Source organism: Canis aureus, chromosome 10 (assembly GCF_053574225.1).
Source record: "Canis aureus isolate CA01 chromosome 10, VMU_Caureus_v.1.0, whole genome shotgun sequence".
Lineage (NCBI taxonomy): Eukaryota > Metazoa > Chordata > Mammalia > Carnivora > Canidae > Canis > Canis aureus.
Genome location: NC_135620.1, coordinates 56,573,669 through 56,594,020, shown reverse-complemented (window position 1 = coordinate 56,594,020; position 20,352 = coordinate 56,573,669). Strand labels below are relative to the sequence as shown.

General features: G+C 44.0%; 1 protein-coding gene across 3 annotated transcripts in view; it reads right to left on the bottom strand.

Moving 5' to 3' along the window:
- Nucleotides 1–20,352, bottom strand: part of CCDC180 (coiled-coil domain containing 180) — a 64,214-nt gene that overhangs the window by 11,405 nt on the left and 32,457 nt on the right. For 2 of the 3 annotated variants that reach the window (XM_077912616.1, XM_077912614.1), the window contains exons 23-31: nt 19,286–19,432; nt 18,476–18,620; nt 18,188–18,304; nt 13,380–13,478; nt 11,107–11,226; nt 9,283–9,455; nt 8,945–9,000; nt 8,750–8,828; nt 6,813–6,893 (exon numbers count right to left, since the gene is read on the bottom strand). In XM_077912616.1, coding sequence (XP_077768742.1) covers nt 6,813–6,893; nt 8,750–8,828; nt 8,945–9,000; nt 9,283–9,455; nt 11,107–11,226; nt 13,380–13,478; nt 18,188–18,304; nt 18,476–18,620; nt 19,286–19,432 — 1,017 coding nt within the window. The remainder of the gene's footprint in view (nt 1–6,812; nt 6,894–8,749; nt 8,829–8,944; nt 9,001–9,282; nt 9,456–11,106; nt 11,227–13,379; nt 13,479–18,187; nt 18,305–18,475; nt 18,621–19,285; nt 19,433–20,352) is intronic. The other variant, XM_077912615.1, reaches the window with a different exon arrangement.

Sequence of the window (20,352 nt, the reverse complement as noted above, 5' to 3'; positions counted from 1 at the left end):
CTCTCAGAGTGGTCCTTAGTCCTATAATACTCCCCACAGGGGGATTTGGGATTGATTTGTGTGACTGGCTGATTAACCTCTCTCTCTCCTAGAAAAATGGTAAAGTCCACCTGGACACAGACTGTTGTGTCTATTTTTGCTCACCAAGCAACCCCCGCCCCCATCCCACTACAATGTCTGCACTTGTCAGTGTGTCAGTATTGGTTGAAAGAACAATTTCTTATAATTATTAATTAAATGAGCAAGACTTCCTGTAGGACCAAACATCCTCCTTCTGCCATTTCTGGCCTTGAGGCTGACTGTGCACACACTGCGGTTTTGTTAAACAAATTTGCACAGACCCATTGGATATTCTTGTCCAGTTAGGTCAACCTTCTCTATAGTTGGAGTGAAACAAGGGAGAGGTGTCTTAGAACGGCATGTAGCTGTAGGACACTTGATTTTTCAGTTTCTGTTAAGTGATTCAGCAACTGTTGTTCACGTACATCGTTGGCCAATTTCTAAAATAAATGTGTATAGGTCACTTGATGTTTCATTTGAGAATTCACTCATTATAATTAAAGAAAATTAGTAATATACTGAAAAGCAAAGGATAAAAAGGCCAACATTTTATCATATTTACTTCTGCTGCTTTTAAAATCAATTTGGAATTAGGTTCATGTGTATTTCACATTCTGTTCACTTGTTAAGTGTTCCCCCACATTAAGATATCTTTTTAAATGCCTGTGTAACACCATCAAGTATGGAAGCAGCATGGTTTACAATCTCCTATTTTTGAACTCTTAGGGTTTCCCATTTTTAACTGGGATAAAGAGTATTCCACGGTGTATCTTTTTGTGCAAGTTTTCTCTTCTTGATAGGATGGTTTCCTTGGGAGAGACACCTAAGGAGTTGCACATAAAGGCATAACCTTTACTATCTTCCCAAACTGCTTTCTGGAAAGATCATTTGCTGTTGGCCATGACAAAAACTGTTCTTGGCCAAGTGTTAGGCAGGATCCTTCATATGTTTTCACCATCCTTTCCCAAACAGTATTTCATTGTGTGATTCATGCCACTGGCATGATTTTACTAAGGATAATGTGGAATCTCACTGGCTTCTCTGGGAAACTTCACATCTCCCCAGACTGGCCCATCTAAGCCCTCTGCCTTCACCTCACCTCTGCTCCTTGAACTCCTCCTCTTACCACCTCCATCTCCCCTTCAGTTTCCTGGTACCTGGTTCATTATGCCCCTGCAAGTGCCACCTCTGTCCACCTTGCAAGACCGCTCCTTTCCCACTCCCTGCTCTCAGCTCCCACAATCCCTTGAACTTTGGGATTCCCGTCCCCCCTGGGGTTCTTAGAGGACCCTAAAAACAAATACCTGAGATTGAAAAGGAAAAAGGGCTAATTGGAAACAGGTTGAGTGTTTTAGCTACTTGTATGCACCCCAGGATTTGAAAACTTGTCGAGTATACCTCTTTTCATGGCAATAAATCTATTCACATGAGTTCAGTAAGAATCATCCTTCTTATAATGGGACATAACTGGTAATGCTGATATATAACCAAGGCTTTGACTGGAATGTCATATGGAGAAGGACACATAGAATCAGATATGACCAGACAATTTTAAGGAGCTAAGGTCAACTTTATGGATCCAACGCTCACAAAGCCCTCTTGGGAAAACCAGCCTGTATCTGGTTTACAGGGTTCCTAGCCTTATAGGTGAGAAAGGAAGGCCCCTTCCTGGCAAGCCCAGGAACCTTAGGATATTGTGGGGGCCTCAAAAAGAGAGGTTTCACCTAAATCTAGAGGGATTACTGGTGAAATCTGGCCTTGTTTCCTAGCCTCAAGAGGCTTTTAAAAGTCTAATCTTATGAATGGGTAAAGAAGATGTGATACATACACACACACACACACACACACACACACACACACACACACGCATGCAATGGAATATTACTCAGCTATCAAAAAGAATGAAATCTTGCTATTTGAGATGCTGTGGATGGAACTAGAGGGTATTATGCTAAGCAAAATGTCAGAGGAATATAAAATTCATATGATTTCACTCATATGTAGCATTTAAGAAACAAAATGGATGAACATAGAGGAAGAGAAGGAAAAATAAAACAAAAACAGGGAGGGAGACAAACACATAAGACACTCAACTAATAAGAAACAAACTGAGTTGCATAAGGGGACGTGGATAAGAGGAAGGGGTAACTAGGTAATGAGCATTAGGAGGGTACATGATGTGATGAGCACTGCGTGTTATATGCAACTGATGAATCACTCAACTCTACCCCTGAAACTAATAATACACTATATGTTAATTAAATTGAACTTAAATTTTATTTATTTTATTTTGTTTTTACTTTTTTTGTATATATTATTTTTATTTTTTTATTTTTTGTATATGTTTTTTAAAGATTTTATTTATTTATTCATGAGACACACACACATACACAGAGGCAGAGACACAGGCAGAGGGAGAAGCAGGCTCCATGCAGGGAGCCCAACTCGGGATCGAGTCCCCAGGATCAAGCCCTGCCTAGGCTGAAGGTGGTGCTAAACCACTGGGCCACCAGGGCTGCCCATTTTTGTATTTTTTTTTATTGGAGTTTGATTTGCCAACATACAGCATATCACCCAGTGTTCATCCAATCAAGTGCCTCCCTCAGTGCCTGTCACCCAGTCATCCCCAACCTCTGCCCACCTCCCATTCCACCACCCTTTGTTCGTTTCCTGGATTTAGGAGTCTCTCATGTCCTGTCACTCTCTCTGATATTTCCCACTCATTTTCTCTCCTTTCCTCTTTATTCCCTTTCATTATTTTTTATATTCCCCAAATGAATGAGACCATATAATGTTTGTCCTTCTCTGACTGACTTCCTTCACTCAGCATAATACCCTCCAGTTCCATCCACATTGAAGCAAATAGTAGGTATTCGTCGTGTCTAATGGCTGAGTATTATTCCATTGTATACATAGACCACATCTTCTTTATCCATTCATCTTTCGATGGACACCGAGGCTCCTTCCACAGTTTGGCTATTGTGGCCATTGCTGCTATAAACATTGGGGTGCAGGTGTCCAGGCGTTTCACTGCCTCTGTATCTTTGGGGTAAATCCCCAGCAGTGCAATTGCTGGGTCGTAGGTCAGCTCTATTTTTCACTCTTTGAGGAACCTCCACACAGTTTTCCAGAGTGGCTGCACCAGTTCACATTCCCACCAACAGTGCAAGAGGGTTCCCCTTTCTCTGCATCCTCTCCAACATTTGTGGTTTCCTGTCTTGTTAATTTTCACCATTCTCACTGGTGTGAGGTGGTATCTCATTGTGGTTTTGATTTGTGTGAGCTTAATTTTTTTTTTTGAAGTCTCATCTGAAATTCTTTAATGAAGAGTTCCAGCAACACAAACTTAAAAAAAAATCTATGTGGTCAATTACCCTTCTCCTACATCTACATTAATAATCAGATCAAATCTGAAGGGATCAGGTTTCTTTTGTAGGCAAGCATCAGAAAAAGGAGAGATAGAAGTTTTATGCCTCAGTGGAAAACTATAGCACAGTCTTGTGAGGTAGAAAATTCTCGTATTGTTCACTGTCTTTGAGATTTTGTTACTTGCCTGTAAACTGGACTGGGATCTTGCCGTCTGGCACATTTTCTCAGTTCTCACCAACCTCTCAATTCTTCTAGTTTTCTTCAATTCGTGGCTACAACTCCTCACATTAATATTTCCAAATTCTCTCCCACCCTCCTGACTTGATGCCGCTGAGAACTTGATGCCTGGATCTTTATTGAGACTTTTTGCATTGTATAGCTGGCTTTCCCTCCAAAATATAACAAAGTCCAACGAGCTGATGCTGGATGATGGACAATTGTAATGCCTGAAGCTGCTCCTGTGTGGGCCACTCAGGATGCCTCAGGCCCAACATCTAGAAATCTTGGCTGGCTACCCTACTACCAAGTCTCAACACATGGTTCACCTGGTCTTTAACAAATGAAAGGTGACTGAATGAGAAATGAACTGATACTGTCCAAAGACAAGAAGAATGAATCTTCTTTCCTTGAATAAGAGGAGGGACTGACCATGACTCCCTACTTGACCAAACTTTAGACAGGCTTTCCTGAGCCTCCTTCTCGACTAGGCCTCATCCTTGGGCACCCCTGCTGGGTCCTATGTTAGCAAGTAAGTTAGTTTAGTTTATTTTTTAAAGATTTCATTTATTTATTCATGAGAGACACAGAGAGGGAGGCAGAGACATAGGCAGAGAGAGAAGCAGACTCCCCGCGGGGAGCCTGATGTGGGACTTGATCCCAGGACTCCGGGATCACAACCTGAGCCAAAGGCAGATGTTCAACCACTGAGCCACCGAGGTGTCCCAGCAAGTAAGCCAGTTTATGCACAACCCCCCACCCTGATATCTGATCACCTTTGATATCTGATCACCATGGCCTGCCTGTACCAAGAATCCTACCAAGCAGGCTTAGCAAGACTCCCATCCACTGACCCCTTGCTCTGCACATTGGTTAGAAATCTTCTCTTGCCCTTACTGTTTTCTGAGTTGAGCCCTATCTCTCCCCTATTGGAATAGTCTTGACATCTATTGCAACGGTCCTGCACAAAGCCTTACTATTTTAACAAGTATCAGAACAATTTTTCCCTTAACACCTAGCACAGGTGTGCCTGGGAGGGACCATCCATACCCTCCCTTAATAAACTGAGAACTTCTTCGAAAGTCTATTTACATATTGCTTAATCTCAGGCAAAATATAAAATGGATTTGTTCCCTTTACATTTGTTGGCATTCTAGTGAGAATTAGTGTCTTCTCCACATGTTTATTCCTAATTTTATTTTCTCCTTGCATGTGATCTCTTTCAATTCTCCCCTTTCCCTACTGAGTGCTGGAAATTTCCATAGCAATTTGCTGGGTCAAAGGAGCAGGGAGAAGAGCCAATTTTTCCTTTGTTGGCCTATTTCCCACTACTGTGTCTTGGCTGGTTGCTATCTAATTTTTAATTGCATTTTACCTCAAAAGAGTTTAAAAATTTATTTGACAAAATTTTCCATCTTTTTCCTTGTGGTTTCATCTAGCGCTTCTTGGGGTGATGATCCTGTTTACTCAAAGGAGGCCTATGGGTGACACACTGGCTCCTCTCCACAGCTTCAAGGGGAGGATTCTCTTCTATCCGCAGTACATAAAGAAGATGAAGGCTTGGGACTTAACCAGAGTCGCAGTATGGGGGTAAAAACATCATCAGTCTGATTCCATTTTCTGACCAATTCACCACTGTGCTAGGGCCAGGAAAGTCTCTTCCCTTTCAGAGATTTCATAAATGTGGGATGCCTGGATGGCTTGATGGTTGAGCATCTGCCTTCGGCTCAGGTCATGATCCTGGGGTCCTGGGATCGAGTCCCACATCAGGCTCCCCATAGGCCTGCTTCTCCCTCTGCCTATGTCTCTGTCTCTCTCTCTGAGTCTCTCATGAATAAATAAATAAAATCTTTAAAAAGATAGAGAGAGATTTCATAAGTGCTCAATTTATTTATTACATTTTCTGGTTAGCCTGTGATTTTTTTTTACCACTAAAATACTGTGGTGTATCCATATGATGGCTAACTATTTTGCAATATAAAGGGATAAACTATTGATACATGTGACCACTTGGGTGGATCTCAAAGGGCCTTTATGTTGAGTGCAAAAAGCCACTCTGAGAAGGTCACACAGTATGTAAGACCGTTCATATGACGCTCTTGAAGTGACAAAATGATAAGGATGGAACACAGATTAGTGGTTGCTCAGGGTTAGGGATGGTGAGGGAGAGGGTGGGTATGGCTATAAAGGGGTAGTGAGAGGGACAGAACAGTTGTGGTGATGATACAGTTCTGTTTCTGGATAGTGCTGATGGTTATGTGAATATACACAAGTGATAAGATGACAGAACCATACACAATTGAGAGAGAGAGTCAAGGTTTTTAATGATAAAGAATGTCTTTTTTGGGGTGGGGGGATAAGGGAGCATCTAGCTGATGACCTAGGACCCAACTTCTGGGCCACATGAAGTGAAAGCCACCCTTTTTTTTTTGCAAAGTTCATAAAACCCCAAAGATAAGACCAGTGGGGCAAAAAGACTAATAAGTAGGGGTGTTAAGATGGTGAGTTCCCTGTTCAAGGGGTACGTGTGTGTCCATGTCCACTGTAGATCTTGAGTGCTCCTAATTTTCTCTGAGTGCTCCTAATTTTCTAAAGTTGAAATCCTGCTTGTTTGCTTGAAGGGTAGCCATATTACGTGGAACAGTAGTGTTTGTTTTAATCAGTGAAATTGGGCAGCCTGGGTGGCTCAGCGGTTTAGCGCCGCCTTCAGCCCAGGGCCTGATCCTGCAGACTGGGGATTGAGTCCCAAGTCAGGCTCCCTGCGTGGAGCCTGCTTATCCCTCTGCCTGTGTCTCTGCCTCTCTCTCTCTGTGTCTCTCATGAATAAATAAATCAAATCTTTAAAAAAAAATCAGTGAAATTAAAATAAAGGAAAAGAGGAATGGGGAAGGTGAGACATTAGAAAAAAAATTTTTTTAAATCCCACAAACAAACCTCAAACTTGAAAGGGGTATGTTACTCTGCTACCCCAAAAACCTTAGCTTGGAGGATGTAAAATTTTGGTGAAAATGTCTCTTGGGATGAGACACACTGACCTTGACCCCTTCCTGTCCCCTCACCTACCTCTTGTGCTTTGCCCATCCCCCCCTTTCTTGGTTTCCCTCAGTTGTGTCAAGGTGAGCCACCCCCTGACTGAGACAATGGGTTAAAATGGAGTTGGCACTTACTCAGCGGGAGGTGGCGGCTTCTCCCCCAGCACCTGGTACTTTCTGTCCATGCGGTTGGGCGGCTTGGAGTACCGCGTGAAGCTGTGAGACACAGGGGAGTCAGCGCTCTGGAGGCTGGCGAGGGAGGCCCGTCTGCGGGAGCCCCACCTACGTGGCTGGGCTCTGGGTCTGCTTGTGTGACACTGTGACTCCCGGGTCTGAGGCTGACTCCTTCAAAATACTTCTCTACTCCCCCACAGCTGTGGAGACAACCTTAGCGGGGGGTGAAGGGGTGGTGTAGGTGTGTGGGGGGGTGAAGTTCTTATGACTAAAACCGACCTAAGGCCCCTGAGGGGGGTAACGAAGGCCCAGAGATATGTGTCCTTGCTTCCCTGTGGTGAGAACCCAAAGAAAAACAGGTGGAAGTGCTTTTTAAATAAAAATACAATATGTCCAGGGACTCCCAAGTGGCTCAGCGGTTAAGCACCTGCCTTTGGCCCAGGGCGTGATCCTGGAGTCCCAGGACCAAGTCCCATATTGGGTTCCCTGCAGGAAGCCTGCTTTTCCCTCTGTCTGTGTCTCTGCCTCTCTCTGTGTGTGTCTCTCATGAATAAATAAATAAAATCTTTAAAAAAAATACAATCTATCCAGTTAACCTTGAACTTCATGGAAGCAGTGAGTAATTTTTGGTGTCAGTATGTCCCATATAACACCAGACAGCCCCAGCAACATGGACTTCATTTTGTAACCACTGAGAGACTGGATATATGAACGGATAATAGCTGGACTGTACCTAAGTACAGAACTCTGACCCAGAACCTGCAGCAACCTGCCCGGGAAACCAGCTCCTTGTCTACAGTGAACACTTCAGGAAGTCAGCCTGATGCAGGTCAGGCTTGCCGGAAGCCATGTTGTTCTCTCTTGTGGCAATCCAAAGTGCTAAGCAATAACTCCTGTGACAATCAGCTGCAAATGGTTGAGACTTGATTACTAACTGACAGCTTCCCTAAATTTTTTCCCTGCTTCTAACCTAGGACCAACCAGAGAGAGCCAGATTTGCAGCTGTAAATGCACACTGTAAATGCACTGTAAATGCACTGTAAATGCACACTGAATGCCTGCTGCTAGCTTGCCTGCTTCTAGCTTCCCTACATCAACAGCCTCCAATAAAAGCACACCTAAAGCCCTTCCTTTCTCCACCATACAGTCTCCCTTGCCTGCTTTTGAGTCTCTACTAAAACCTAAATGATGATGGTTGACCCCCTTGCTGTACCAAGTTCCGAATAAATAGCCTTTCCTTTTCTCATCCGGTTGGTCTTAGGTTTATTTCCACATTGCAGATGGCATTCGTCCTCAAGAGGACCTCTCGGAGGTATGCAAAGCAGGAGATTGATTCCTCACTGCTACTTCCTCAAAACCAGGAATTAAACCACATCAATGGTTCCCACAGAGAACCCAGAAGTCAGTTCAGCCACTGGCTCTGTTACTCGCCTTCTATAACATCAGCATTGGGGGACAGTGGGGCCCCACCTGCACTGGACCATGAGTCTGACGACCCCGATGGGGGCATAGTGGGCAGAGTACATGGCCAGGATGCAGAAGTCTCGGATTCCTCCAACAAGCCATCTCCAATGTCCCTCTTTTTTTTTTTTTTTTTTTACCAGGATGATGGGTATGGGCAGAGGGCTGGGATCTGCCCACTGTACTCATGGAAAACCACTGAACACCCAGATGGGTTCTCAAGGTGGGAGCCTATGTGAGCTGTGGCACTCAGCAGGAATGAACACAGAACTTCAGAGCCAACCGCTCACTGGGTCCCTTAGGGTCTCAGAGCTGTGAGCACAGGCATTGCATTCTGAGGAGAGTCTGGTGAAGCAACAGGGTGGCCTCTGGCCTATGCCTAGGGGGTTGGGGAATGCACCTGGAAGGGGAGATCCTGGGCAGCCCAGCATCCCTACCTTCCTGCTGAAGTGGCACTGGCACTGGACAGGGCTTTTCTCACTGCATGTTCTCCTCGATTCTGGTGTCGCTTCAAGCCTTTGATTGATGAGGACCCAGGAAAAGAAGAGAGGACCTGGTGAGGATGGACCAGGTGGCAATACTGGCTTCCCCACCACCGGTGCCCTGACACCCACAGGCCTATTAGCCTCTACCTGTCTGGGACCGGTCTTTGTCACACTGCTGGTTTGAGCATTTTGTGTCAGGAAACCTGAAACCAAAGGAAAGGACATGAGCTTTTCCCCAGTGACCATGAGGACAGCTCAAGTCAGGCACTGGGTAACATCTCAGCCCACAATATCATGTGTACCTGTCTTATTATGACCCCCATTTCCGAGGGAGAAACTGAGGCTCAAGAGGAGAGGCCCTTATATGAAGTCACAGGCTGTCAGGGGTGGGAACCTCATATGTGGGAGCCCACAGATGGTCCCTGGAGACTCTGGGCCATGAGGTTTGGTGGCAGGGCCCTGTTGTACACCCCATGGCCACTCACTGCAGGATCTTCTTGACCACTTCCACAGCTGGGTCTTCAATCATGGGCTTCCCCATGTGGCTCGGCTGGGCGAAGGACTCAGGGGTGACCAAGTCTAACTTGGCCTCCTCTTCAAGGGCTTCTGAAGATACCAGGATGTCACTCTCCACCTCCAGGTCAGTCATGATATTGTCCTGCAGGCCCAAGAGAAGGGTCTGAGTGTATGAGCCCCTCCTAGGTGCTATGGATACAGGCAGGTTGGGTTCATGTCCCAGTACTACCTCACCCAAGTCCTGCAGCTGGAAGCCAGCAGCCTGATTCTTTGAGCTTCTATTTTTCTTCTAAAAAAATGGCAATGGTCATAACTTTAGACGGTCATTCATTCATTCATGCATGCATTCATCTATGCGCGCATGTTGGCTTTCGAAATGTTTCCCAAGTACCTGCTTTCTGCAAGGCTCTGCCTGGGTCCTGGGACACAGTGTAGGGAGGTAACATGTGACCCTTGTCTTTACAGGGCTTAAAGTCTGGTCAGAGAGCAAGCATTTAATATGAACTCTACAAATAAATGTTTGGTCAAAATTGGGACCAGTGCTGTGAAGAAGTTCCAGAGTCTTCCATGAAACTGAGGGCCATAGACCTACAAGGCCAGCCTGTAGATATGCCTAGGCACTGTTCTTGAAAGGGATGAGTGAATGAAAGTGTGCACAAGTAAGTGGTCAACACCCCCTACAAGTTGGACCTTTGAGAAAGGGTAGGGGTGGTGGCCCACAATGAGTGCTTAGTTAGGCTATTCCTTATTTTATTTGAGCCCAGGCTCAGTAATGGACTGTAACAGGGAAGGACCCCAGATGGACTCCTGAGTTCTGTCTTGAAGGGTGCACTGCTAGTGGCATGATGGAGGCTTAGTATTGGTGATATGGTGTGAAGAGCTTCTCCGTAGAAGGGAGGGCTGGTTCAAAACATGGCAGTGAGAGGGTAGCCAGAGCAGAACTGGAGGGGTGTCCACTTATGCCCACATTGGTATATGTGGGTATCCACTTATGCCCACACTCCCCCCTGGAATTTAATCGAGTGCCTCTGGCATTCAAAGCCTGGAGTGAGAGGCTGAATGTGAGGTGAGGTTGACACAAGCTCTGCCCGTTTAGGCCACACAGTCTAGAGAGACAGCCCTTAAAATGGAGATCTCACTGTCTGGTCTGGTCTAACTGTCTGGTCTGAGAGAAAGCCCAGGGGAAAATAATGTCTTTGGGGTGGGAGTGAGGGCGAGAAATGAAGAAGCCATGGAGGGCAGACTGAGGAGCCTGCTCTGAAGGCCCAGTCCAAGGGTCTGGATTTTACCCTGAGGACAGAAGAGTGACACAGTCAGACCAACTTTCTTCAGTGTCAGGTCTGGTTTCAGCTCAGGGAATGGATCATGAGGGGAAGTGAGAGAAAAAGGGCACCAAGTGGGCAAGAAGGGGCGGTGGGGGTCGGGTGGGGAGAAGCCAGTGGTTGCTCCTAGATGTGGGTAGGAAGGAAGAGGCTGAAAGGTAAGGTTGCCTGAGAACCAGTGGGTGGGGTAAGCTGAAGGTCCTGGTGGACATGAGGAGATGGTGTCAAGAGGTGAGGGGTCCCTGAGGAGACCAAGGCGGGGAAGTGAACTATCTGGGATTTGAACCCTGATCTGAAGAGAGAACCTATAGTCTTCCCAAGGCATCTCTGGCCTGGTGTCCAGCAGAAGCCTGGGAGCCGCCTCTTCCCTTAGGCTCTGCTGAGCCCTGCTGGTGTCCTAGGAGCCTGGACCAGACAGCTCACCCACCCTTCCCCACTGCCCAACCCCTTTCTTTACTGTCTGTGCCTTACAGTAAAGACCACTTGAGTCACGGACACTGTGTCTAGCCTGCAATTGAGGTACTGAATCCTCCGGCCAAGTCTTTCCTTCCAAGTCTGGACGAAGCCAAGGATGTCTTCTGTGGTCACCATCTAGGGGAAGAAAGCCACAGAAAGCAGGTTGCAGGAGGGCCAATTGTCTCCATCTGAACTGTCGGCCTCTTGGTTCTTTGGATCTGGGAGAGCGGGGAATGCTGGCTGGCTCTCTTGGGCAGCTGCACTGGGGCAGGGAATCTTTTACTGATGGGGCATCAAGAGTTCTAGTCCTGGTTTTATGGGTTCATTCTGGCCAAATCATTTAGATTGCTCAACTCAGTTTCCTCATCCATAGGGTGGGGGCCCAGAATACTCTCTGGGGTCACTTCTAGCTCTGAAACTCTTAGAAGGAAATGTTTGGCCCAAGATGGCCAGGCTGTGTAGAAGTGAAATGACCACAGCCTTTCTGGAAGGTGACCTAACAAGGTCACATACACATCCCCCTGTAGCAGCAATCCCATAGACCGTGCCCCGAGGTATGCCGGGAAGCACCTGTAAGGATGTTCACCTTCACTGTGCATCTCACACATCACTCAGAAGTCCTCATTCATGGTCCCCTGAATCTTTAACTGACCTACATAGATGACCCAGGCCAGGGCGTTCCTTGGCCTCTTCTCTTCCTTCATTTCCAGTGCACTCTGAGTCCTAACCATTTATTTGCTACTCAACTCTGGAACCAAAAGGTGTCTCTCCTGGTACCTTAGCCAGGCCACCATTCTCTCTGCCTCAGTCTCCCTGCCTCTCTCCTCTGTTCCTTCCTGCCTTTCTGCACACAGCAGCCAGGAGGCCCTCTTCACAGGCCATGGAGCACATAATCATGACCACACCTGTCCCTGGCATCTGATACATCATTTTCATCTCCCAATCAATGCTTTTCAGAAATATTCAACCAGTTGCTTCCATCAACACACAATTGCCTGCCCACCCAAGCTCATGCTTCCCTGACCTGGCCAGGTGGCTGTGCAAGCCACAGGCACCCTGTCCAACACCCTGACACCACCAGAGAGGACAATGAGGGGGATGGAGAAGTGAGGAAATGTGGAAGAGCGAATGTTTCTGCTCTGGAGAGGCAGAGTGGTCCCTAGAGGGTCTGTTGAAGGGGTTACTTCAGATTAATCTGGTTTCTTCATGCTGCCCGGGAGATGTGCATGAATAACTGCACAAAAATACAGAGGTCGCTGCAGACTGCAAAAAAGTAATAACATGAGGGACATGTACTCACTCTATGTTTTGTGGATGTTCAAACTTTCTTCACGAAGCATGTGTTACTATGCAAGAAAAAGCAATAAAGATAGAAACCAAATGTCCTCTCAGTGTTAACAAAAAAATAAAACCTCAACTCAACTGAAATGGAAAAGACAGAGCTTGGTGAGGAAAGACCATCCCACTAAGACAGCTCCAGCTGAGACATCTGGTTCTCAAGCGCCTGGTTGAGCTGTTGAGAAAACATTGCCCAGGGAGGCCAGGATGAATGTGGACCGGGGGACAGAGATGTGTGCGCAAGGTGGAAAAAAGCAAGTAAACAACGTAAACATCCAGAGACCTGCTGTGCTGATCCATTTTGCTCTCATTTGGCCTTTTCACAGTTCATATGTAGAGAAAACAGAAGTAACCAGTTTATGTGCAATGGTCAAAAACACCAGCAAATGAAAAATCAAACAAAAAGTGGTTGTGCAGAAGGCATAATTCTGCTTCTGTGTTTCCTCTATGGCTGAGTTCCAATTACAGGAGGGATGCCTCGTGCCCTCAGAGGCAGAGTGAGGTCAGACTGCAGCCCCACACTCACTGGACTCTGCCTGCCAGGGAGGGGCTGGGGGCTGGAGGAGGGCTGTGTTTTCTTTTCTTCCTTGATTCCATTGAATGGAACACGGGTTAAATAGGATGGCTCAGAGGCCCTCTGGAGCTGGAGAAATCTTGATGACAGATATAAGTTTACTTCCAGTTTATAATTCTTGGGTAATGCAGGGGATCCCTGGGTGGCTCAGTGGTTTAGCATCTGCCTTTGGCCTGGGGCGTGGTCCTGGAGTCCTGGGATCGAGTCTCACATCGGGCTCCCTGCATGGAGCCTGCTTCTCCCTCTGCCTGTGTCTCTGCCTCCCTCTCTCTCTCTCTCTCACTGTCACTCAGGAATAAATAAATAAAATCTTAAAAAAAAATTCTTGGGTAATGCATCTTTACTATTCATAGCTCAGCAAATACTGAATACTTACTTTTTTATCTCCCTTTGAGCTTCGACACATTTCTATTTTCCTTTGGAGCTGTTCCAGAGAAGAATTTAATCCATCTGTTTGTAAATTAGACTTTGCAACCTAGAAAAACCAGAGGCTTCATGATTTTTTTTTTCTAGAATACTTATTCTGATCAGGAAAATGTTCAGCAAAACATACTGAGATGAATTCAGTATTGGAAAAATGAAATGGGGGAGGTGGGGTGGGAAATGCACCATGTTATCAGAAACTAGATCAATGCAAATGTAAAAGGGCTTGGTTTTGTTTTCTTTTTTACTCTCAAACAAATAAGGTTTAAAAATAAAATCAACAACCCACAGTAGCAGTTGAGGGCATTGTCCCACTGGTGACGGTTGTCTGAGCCACCTGGAAAACACGAAGAGCCTTAAAACATTCATGAGCTGCCCCAGTAATTCCAGCTCTGGGAGATACCCTATGGACATATAATCAGAGTTTCCTATGCAAGGGTGTTTACGATGCCATTGGTATGATCATAAATGAAATCCACCAAATGTTCTTCCAAAAAAAGAATGGATGAGTGAAAACGGCAACACACTCAGGAGAGGGAAGTTATCACAGCAGGGGTTTTGAAAGAATCTTTAAAGATTCTATAGCCTAAGAAACTGTATAAATAGCAAGAGGTCAGTTTTGTTCTTTGTGTATATATACATATACATGTACATGTATTATATATAATGTGTACTATTTATGTGTATTATACACTTTATATATTATATAATATATATAAAATCTTTCCATATATATCCAAAAAAAGCTTAAAAATAAGTCAGTCATTCCTGGCTTTATTGAGAGACAATTGACATAACATTATGTAAGCTTAAGGCATACATGATGTGTTGATTTGATACACTTAGATATTGCAAAATAATTATCACTCTAGCATTAATTAGCACTCCAACCACATCAAGTAATTACTATTTCTTTTTTGTGATGAAAACATGCAAGATCTACTCTCATACCAACTTTCACGTATACCATATAATATTATTAACTATAAAGATTTTTTTAAATTTTTTTTATTTATTTATGATAGTCACACACAGAGAGAGAGAGAGGCAGAGACACAGGCAGAGGGAGAAGCAGGCTCCATGCACCGGGAGCCCAACGTGGGATTCGATCCCGGGTCTCCAGGATCACGCCCTGGGCCAAAGGCAGGCGCTAAACCGCTGAGCCACCCAGGGATCCCAGTATTATTAACTATAATACAATGCTGCATCTTAGATCCCTAGCTCCTATTTGTCTTATAACTGGAAGTTTTTACCCACTGCCCCTTATCTCCACATTTCCCATACCACTCAGTCCCTAGTAACCACCATTCTACTCTCTGTTTCTATGAGTTTGGCTTTTTTAGATTCCACATATAAGTGAGATCATACAGTTTTTGTCTTTCTTTCTCTGACTTATTTCACTATGAATAATGCCCTCAAGGTCCATACATGTTACCACAAATGGTAGGATTTCCTTCCTTTTTGTGGTCAAATATATATCTTCTTTATCTGTTTGTCTGTTGACACTCTGCCTTTTTCCGCATCTGTTTCCACACCTTGGCTATTGTGAATAATGCTGCAGTGAAGCATTATTCAAGACCATATTTTCATTTCCTTTGAATATATACCTAAAAATGGGATTGCTAGAGCATACGGTGATTCTACTTTTAGTTTGTTGAGGAAACTCCATACTGTTGTCCACAGTGGCTGCACCACTCTGCACTCCCACCAAAAGTGCACAAGGTTTCTTTTTTCTCCACACCTTTGTAATCAGTTATTATCTCTTGTCATTTTGGTGGCAGCCATTGTAATAATTATGAGGTGATACCTCATTGTCATTGGTCTTTCCCTGATGATGAGTGATGTTGAACACTTTTTCATATACCTATTAGCTACTCATATGCCCTTTTTCGAAAAATGTCTAATCAGTTTCTCTGCCCATTTTCAAACCACATTGTTTGCTTCTTTTGCTCTTGAGTTATATGAGTTCTTTTTTTTAAGATTATTTATTTATTTATTCATGAGAGACAGAGAGAGGCAGAGACACAGGCAGAGGGAGAAGCAGGGTCCCTGTGGGGAGCCAGATGTGGAACTTGATCCCAGGACTCCAGGATCACACCCTGAGCCCAAGGCAGATGCTCAAACACTGAGCCACCCAGGTGAACCAGAGTTATATGAGTTCTTTATATATTTTGGATATTAACCACTTATAGGATACATTATTTGCAAATATTTTCTCCTATTCCATAGGTTACCTTTTCATTTTATTGTTTCTTTTGCTATGCAGAAGCTATTCAATGTGATGCAGTCCTACCTGCTAATTTTTGCTTCTGTTGCTTGTGCCTTTGGTGTCACATCCACAAAATCATTGCCAAGACTAATGTCAAGGAGTTTTTCCCCCATATTTTTTCCCAGAGTTTTATGATTTAGAGTCTTACGCTTAGGACTTTAATCCATTTTGGGTTAATTTTTGTGCATGGTATAAGGGGTTCAATTTCATTCTTCTGTAGTGTTTATGCAGTTTCCCAACACCATTTATTGAAGAGTATAGTACACTGAAATAAGGAATTGTGACGCTTTGCTCTACTTTCTCAGGAATGCTTTAGCTATTCATACTCTATCACTGTTACATACAAGTTTTAGGATGGATTTTCCTATTCCTGTGAAAATTCCACTGGGATTTCGTTTTTACTTGGCTTATACTTTTTTTTTTTTGGTATTTTTTTTATTGGAGTTTGATTTGCCAACATATAGTATAACACCCAGTGCTCATCCCATCAAGTGCTCCCCCCAGTGCCCGTCACCCAGTCACTCCATTCCCCCGACCACTTCCCCTTCCACTACCCCTTGTTCGTTTTCCAGAGTTAGGAGTCTCTCATGCTTTGTCTCCCTCTCTGATATTTCCCATTCATTTTCTTTCCTTTCCCTTATCCACTGGGATTTTGACAGAGAATGCACTGAATCTATAGATAGGTTTGGGTAGTATGGATATTTTAATAATGTTAATTCTTCTGATCTATGAACATGGGATATCTTTCCATTTGTTTGTGTCTTCTTCAATTTCTTTCATCAAATTCTTGTAGTTTTCAGTGTATAGATCTTTCATTTCCTTTGTTACATTTATTCCCAAGTGTTTTATTGTTTTTGGTGGTATCGTGAATGAGATTGTTTTTTTATTTCTTTTTAAGATATTTTTACTATTAGTATATACAAATACGACTGATCTCTTGATGTTGATTTTGTATCCTACAACTTTACTGAATTTGTTGATCAGCTCTAACAGTTTTTTGCTGGGTTTTCTATATATAAGATCATTTGTTCTGCAAACAAAGACATTCTTACTTCTTCCTTTTCTTTTTGGATGCCTTTTATTTCTTTTTCTTGCCTGATCATTTGGGTACTATGTTCCAGTACTATGTTGAATAGGTGTGGTGAGACAGAGTACCCTTGTCTTGTTCCTGATCTTAGAGGAAACACTTTGAACTATTCATTGTTGAGTATGATATTAGCTTGTCACATATGGCCTTTATTATATTTAGTGTGTTCCTCCTTTACCTAATTTGTTTAACATATTTATCAAGAAAAGATGTACATTGTCAAGTAGTTTTTTTTGCATCTATTGTGATGATTAAATGATTTTTATCTTTCATTCTATTAATATGGTGTCACATTGATTGATTGTATATTTAGAACTATCCTTGCATCCTAGAGATAAATGACACTGGATCATGATGTATGATCCTTTTCATGTGCTGTTGAATTTGGTGTGCTAATTTTTCTTAAGGATTTTTGCATCTCTATCCATCAGGGACATTGGTCTGTAGTTTCCTTGTAATGTTCTTATCTCTCTTTGCTATCAGGGTAATTCTGGCTTTGTAAAGTGAATTTGGGAGTATTGCCTCCTGTTCTATTTTTTGGAAGAGTTTGAGAAGAATTGGTGTTTTCTTTAAGTGTTTGGTAGAATTCACCCATGAAACCATTGGGTCCTAAGTTTTCTTTGTTGGGAAGTTTTTGATTACTGATTCAATCTCCTTACTTATTATTGGTCTGTTCATGATTTGTCATATTTGTTCATGATTCTGTCATATTTGTTCATGATTCTGTTTCTAGAACTTTTTCCATTTCTTATCCAATTTATTGATATATAATTAGTCATAGTAGGCTTCAAATTCTTGTAGTTCTGCATTATCATTTGCACTGTCTTCTCTTTCATTTCTGGTTTTATTCAAGTCCTTTCTCTTTTTTCTGTGTCTAGCTAAAGGTTTGTTGATTTTGTTTATCATTGAAAAACCATCTCTAGCTTCATTGATCCTTTCTATTGCTTTTCTGGTCTTTATTTCATTTATTTCTGATCTGATCTTTGTGATTTACTTCATTTTGCTAACTCCGGGTTTAATTTTTTTTTCAAATTCCTTAAGGTGTACAGTTAGGTCATTTATTTAAGATCATTGACCTCAGTTCACATTTTGACTTCACATTCGAGAGTTCTGTGTTCTTGTTCTAAGTCACTTAATTACTGTCTGCCTCAGTTTCTTTGTCTCTAAAATAGGGGGGGAAACACTACTTGCTTCATATAGTTCTTGTGAGGACTAACATAGCTGATCAAAACAAGTCAGTTAGCAGGATGTATGGTACATAATAACTCAATGAATCCTAGAGGCTATAATGATTTAACATCTGTCTCCTGGCTGGAGTTCAAATCCCACGGGGCAGAGCCCACAGTTGTATTCCCAGCACTTGGGACAGTGCCTGGTATGCAGGTGAAGAATGAATCTGTCCTACCTCACACTTGATGTTCACTTGCAGATTTGTCAGCAACCGCTGGATTTTCTCTATGAAAACAAGATCCACAGATAGGTTATGGAATTTGCTTTCAAACTTGTTGATGATATCATTGGCCTGTGAAGAAATATAAAAAAGTAAAGGAGGGGGGTTTAATTTGGAACTTACAGACTTTGGAAGCAGAGGGAGACAGGCTCAATTTTTTGGAATGGGGGCTTGGCAGGCCTGTCAGGCAATGAGCAAGGGTGTCTAGGACCTGGCTGGAGGTCAAGGGCAGGGCTCTCCCACCTGGTCCAGGTATTCACTTTCCATCTTCTCCATGTTGATCATGATTAAACTTTCAACAAACTCTATTCGGGAAGCTTCCTTCTCCAGTCGATGACACAGTGAGTCAATTTCTTCAGAAGAAAAGTTGCCTCCCTCAGAAAACAATCTGAAAATAGTTCAAGAGAAATAAAAGCCATTGATCAGACCTGAAACTTCCCACCCATCCCAAACACTGTGGTTGATAAAGTTTTAGATTAAAAGTATAAGATCATAGAAAAATGAATAGAGGTGGTTCAAAGATAGAAGCAATGAAATAACCCAAATATCCTTTAAGGGATGAACAGAGAAACAACATGTGGTATATACACACAATGGAGTAGTATTCAGCTTTAAGAAGGAATGAAATTCTGACACATGCCACATGATGAGTGTTGATGACATTAAGTGAAATAAGCCAGACACACAAAAGGACAAATACTGTATGATTTCATTTATATGAGGCACCTACAGTAGTCAAATTCATAGAGACAAAAAAAAAAAAAAAAGGAATTCTGCTGCCAAGGGCTGGCAGAAGAGAATGGGAGTTAGTGTTTAATGCATTCAGAGTTTGAGTTTATGAAGATGAAAAATGTTGGAGATGGATGGTGTTGATGGTTGCACAACAGTGTGAATGAACTTAGTGCCACTGAACTAACTGCACACATGAAAAACAGATGAATGGATAATTTTATGTCCTATATTTTGTCATAATAAAAAAATTAAAGGGGGAAATGACCACTTCTCAACAGAGAAAGCCCAGTGCCCACAGAGGCCCCCGATGCTGGCTCCCACCTGCAGTGCTTGATGAACTCAATGTTGGTTAAGCAAAGCTTGCCCAGGCTCTCCTCCAAGTACTGGCGGAAGCTGCGCAGGGACACTTGGATGACATCCACATAGCTAAGCAGCTCCTGATGCAGTGTGCTGCTCAGAGTAACCAGCCTAGAGGACACAGGAGGCCAGGGTGGTGGTGACCCAGGGATGGAAGGGCACCCTGGGGGCCACTCGAGCTCCACTGCTGTGCCCAGCTGTGGGGCCACCACAACCACAGCCATGTTCCTCTCAGTAGAAAAAGAGGCTAAAAGGAAGTTCAAAATGCCAGTGTGTGCAGGACACAGCACAGGACTCTCAGTGTGCTGTATCAGAGGACATCTGTCTCCTCTCTCTGGCCCTTGCCGCCAAATTACTAAAGGAATCCCCAGTTCCTACTGGATCTTTGCCCTTCCTGCAGTGCTCACTCTCTCTAGCTCACAGCAATGTGGCTCCTGTGGCTGGTGCTCTCCCAGAGGAGCACCCTGCAGGTTTCCTCTTCACCTTTAAGTCCACCCTAACCAGCTGCCTATTGTGTCTGACTGCTCCTGTGAGGGCCCCTCATGTTACCTGACTGAGGTCTCCCTGAGTTCACCAGAGCCTCCATCTCAATTCCCCGAATGGTCTCCTTGGAAGCCCTTGCTCTGCTGTGAGCACATCCCTACCCCAAGCTGGGTCAGTGCTCCTTCCCGAGGGGAAAACTCTGTCTCCTCTTTACCTTCCTCCATCCCAGGCCAGGGGGCCCTCCTGCAGGAAGCTCTTCCTGATTTCCCTTGAAGGAAGTGGTTTCTCCCAGCATGGACATTTCGGGGCTGGTTAGTAACATCCCTGCACCCTGACCACATGCACCCTTTTCTGTCCCTGCCTGCTCACCCAGCCCCCAACCCCCAGCCCCCAGCCCGACGTTCACACAGTTGGACTCTTACTTGTGTGAAGAGGTGAGCTGAAAAGAGGAGGTTGCTATAGGGCCTAGACAACTGACCCTTATCCACCAGGGAGGGACCACTCCTTTGAGAGCAGCTAAAGGCTGGCATCTCGTGTCTGGGATTCTA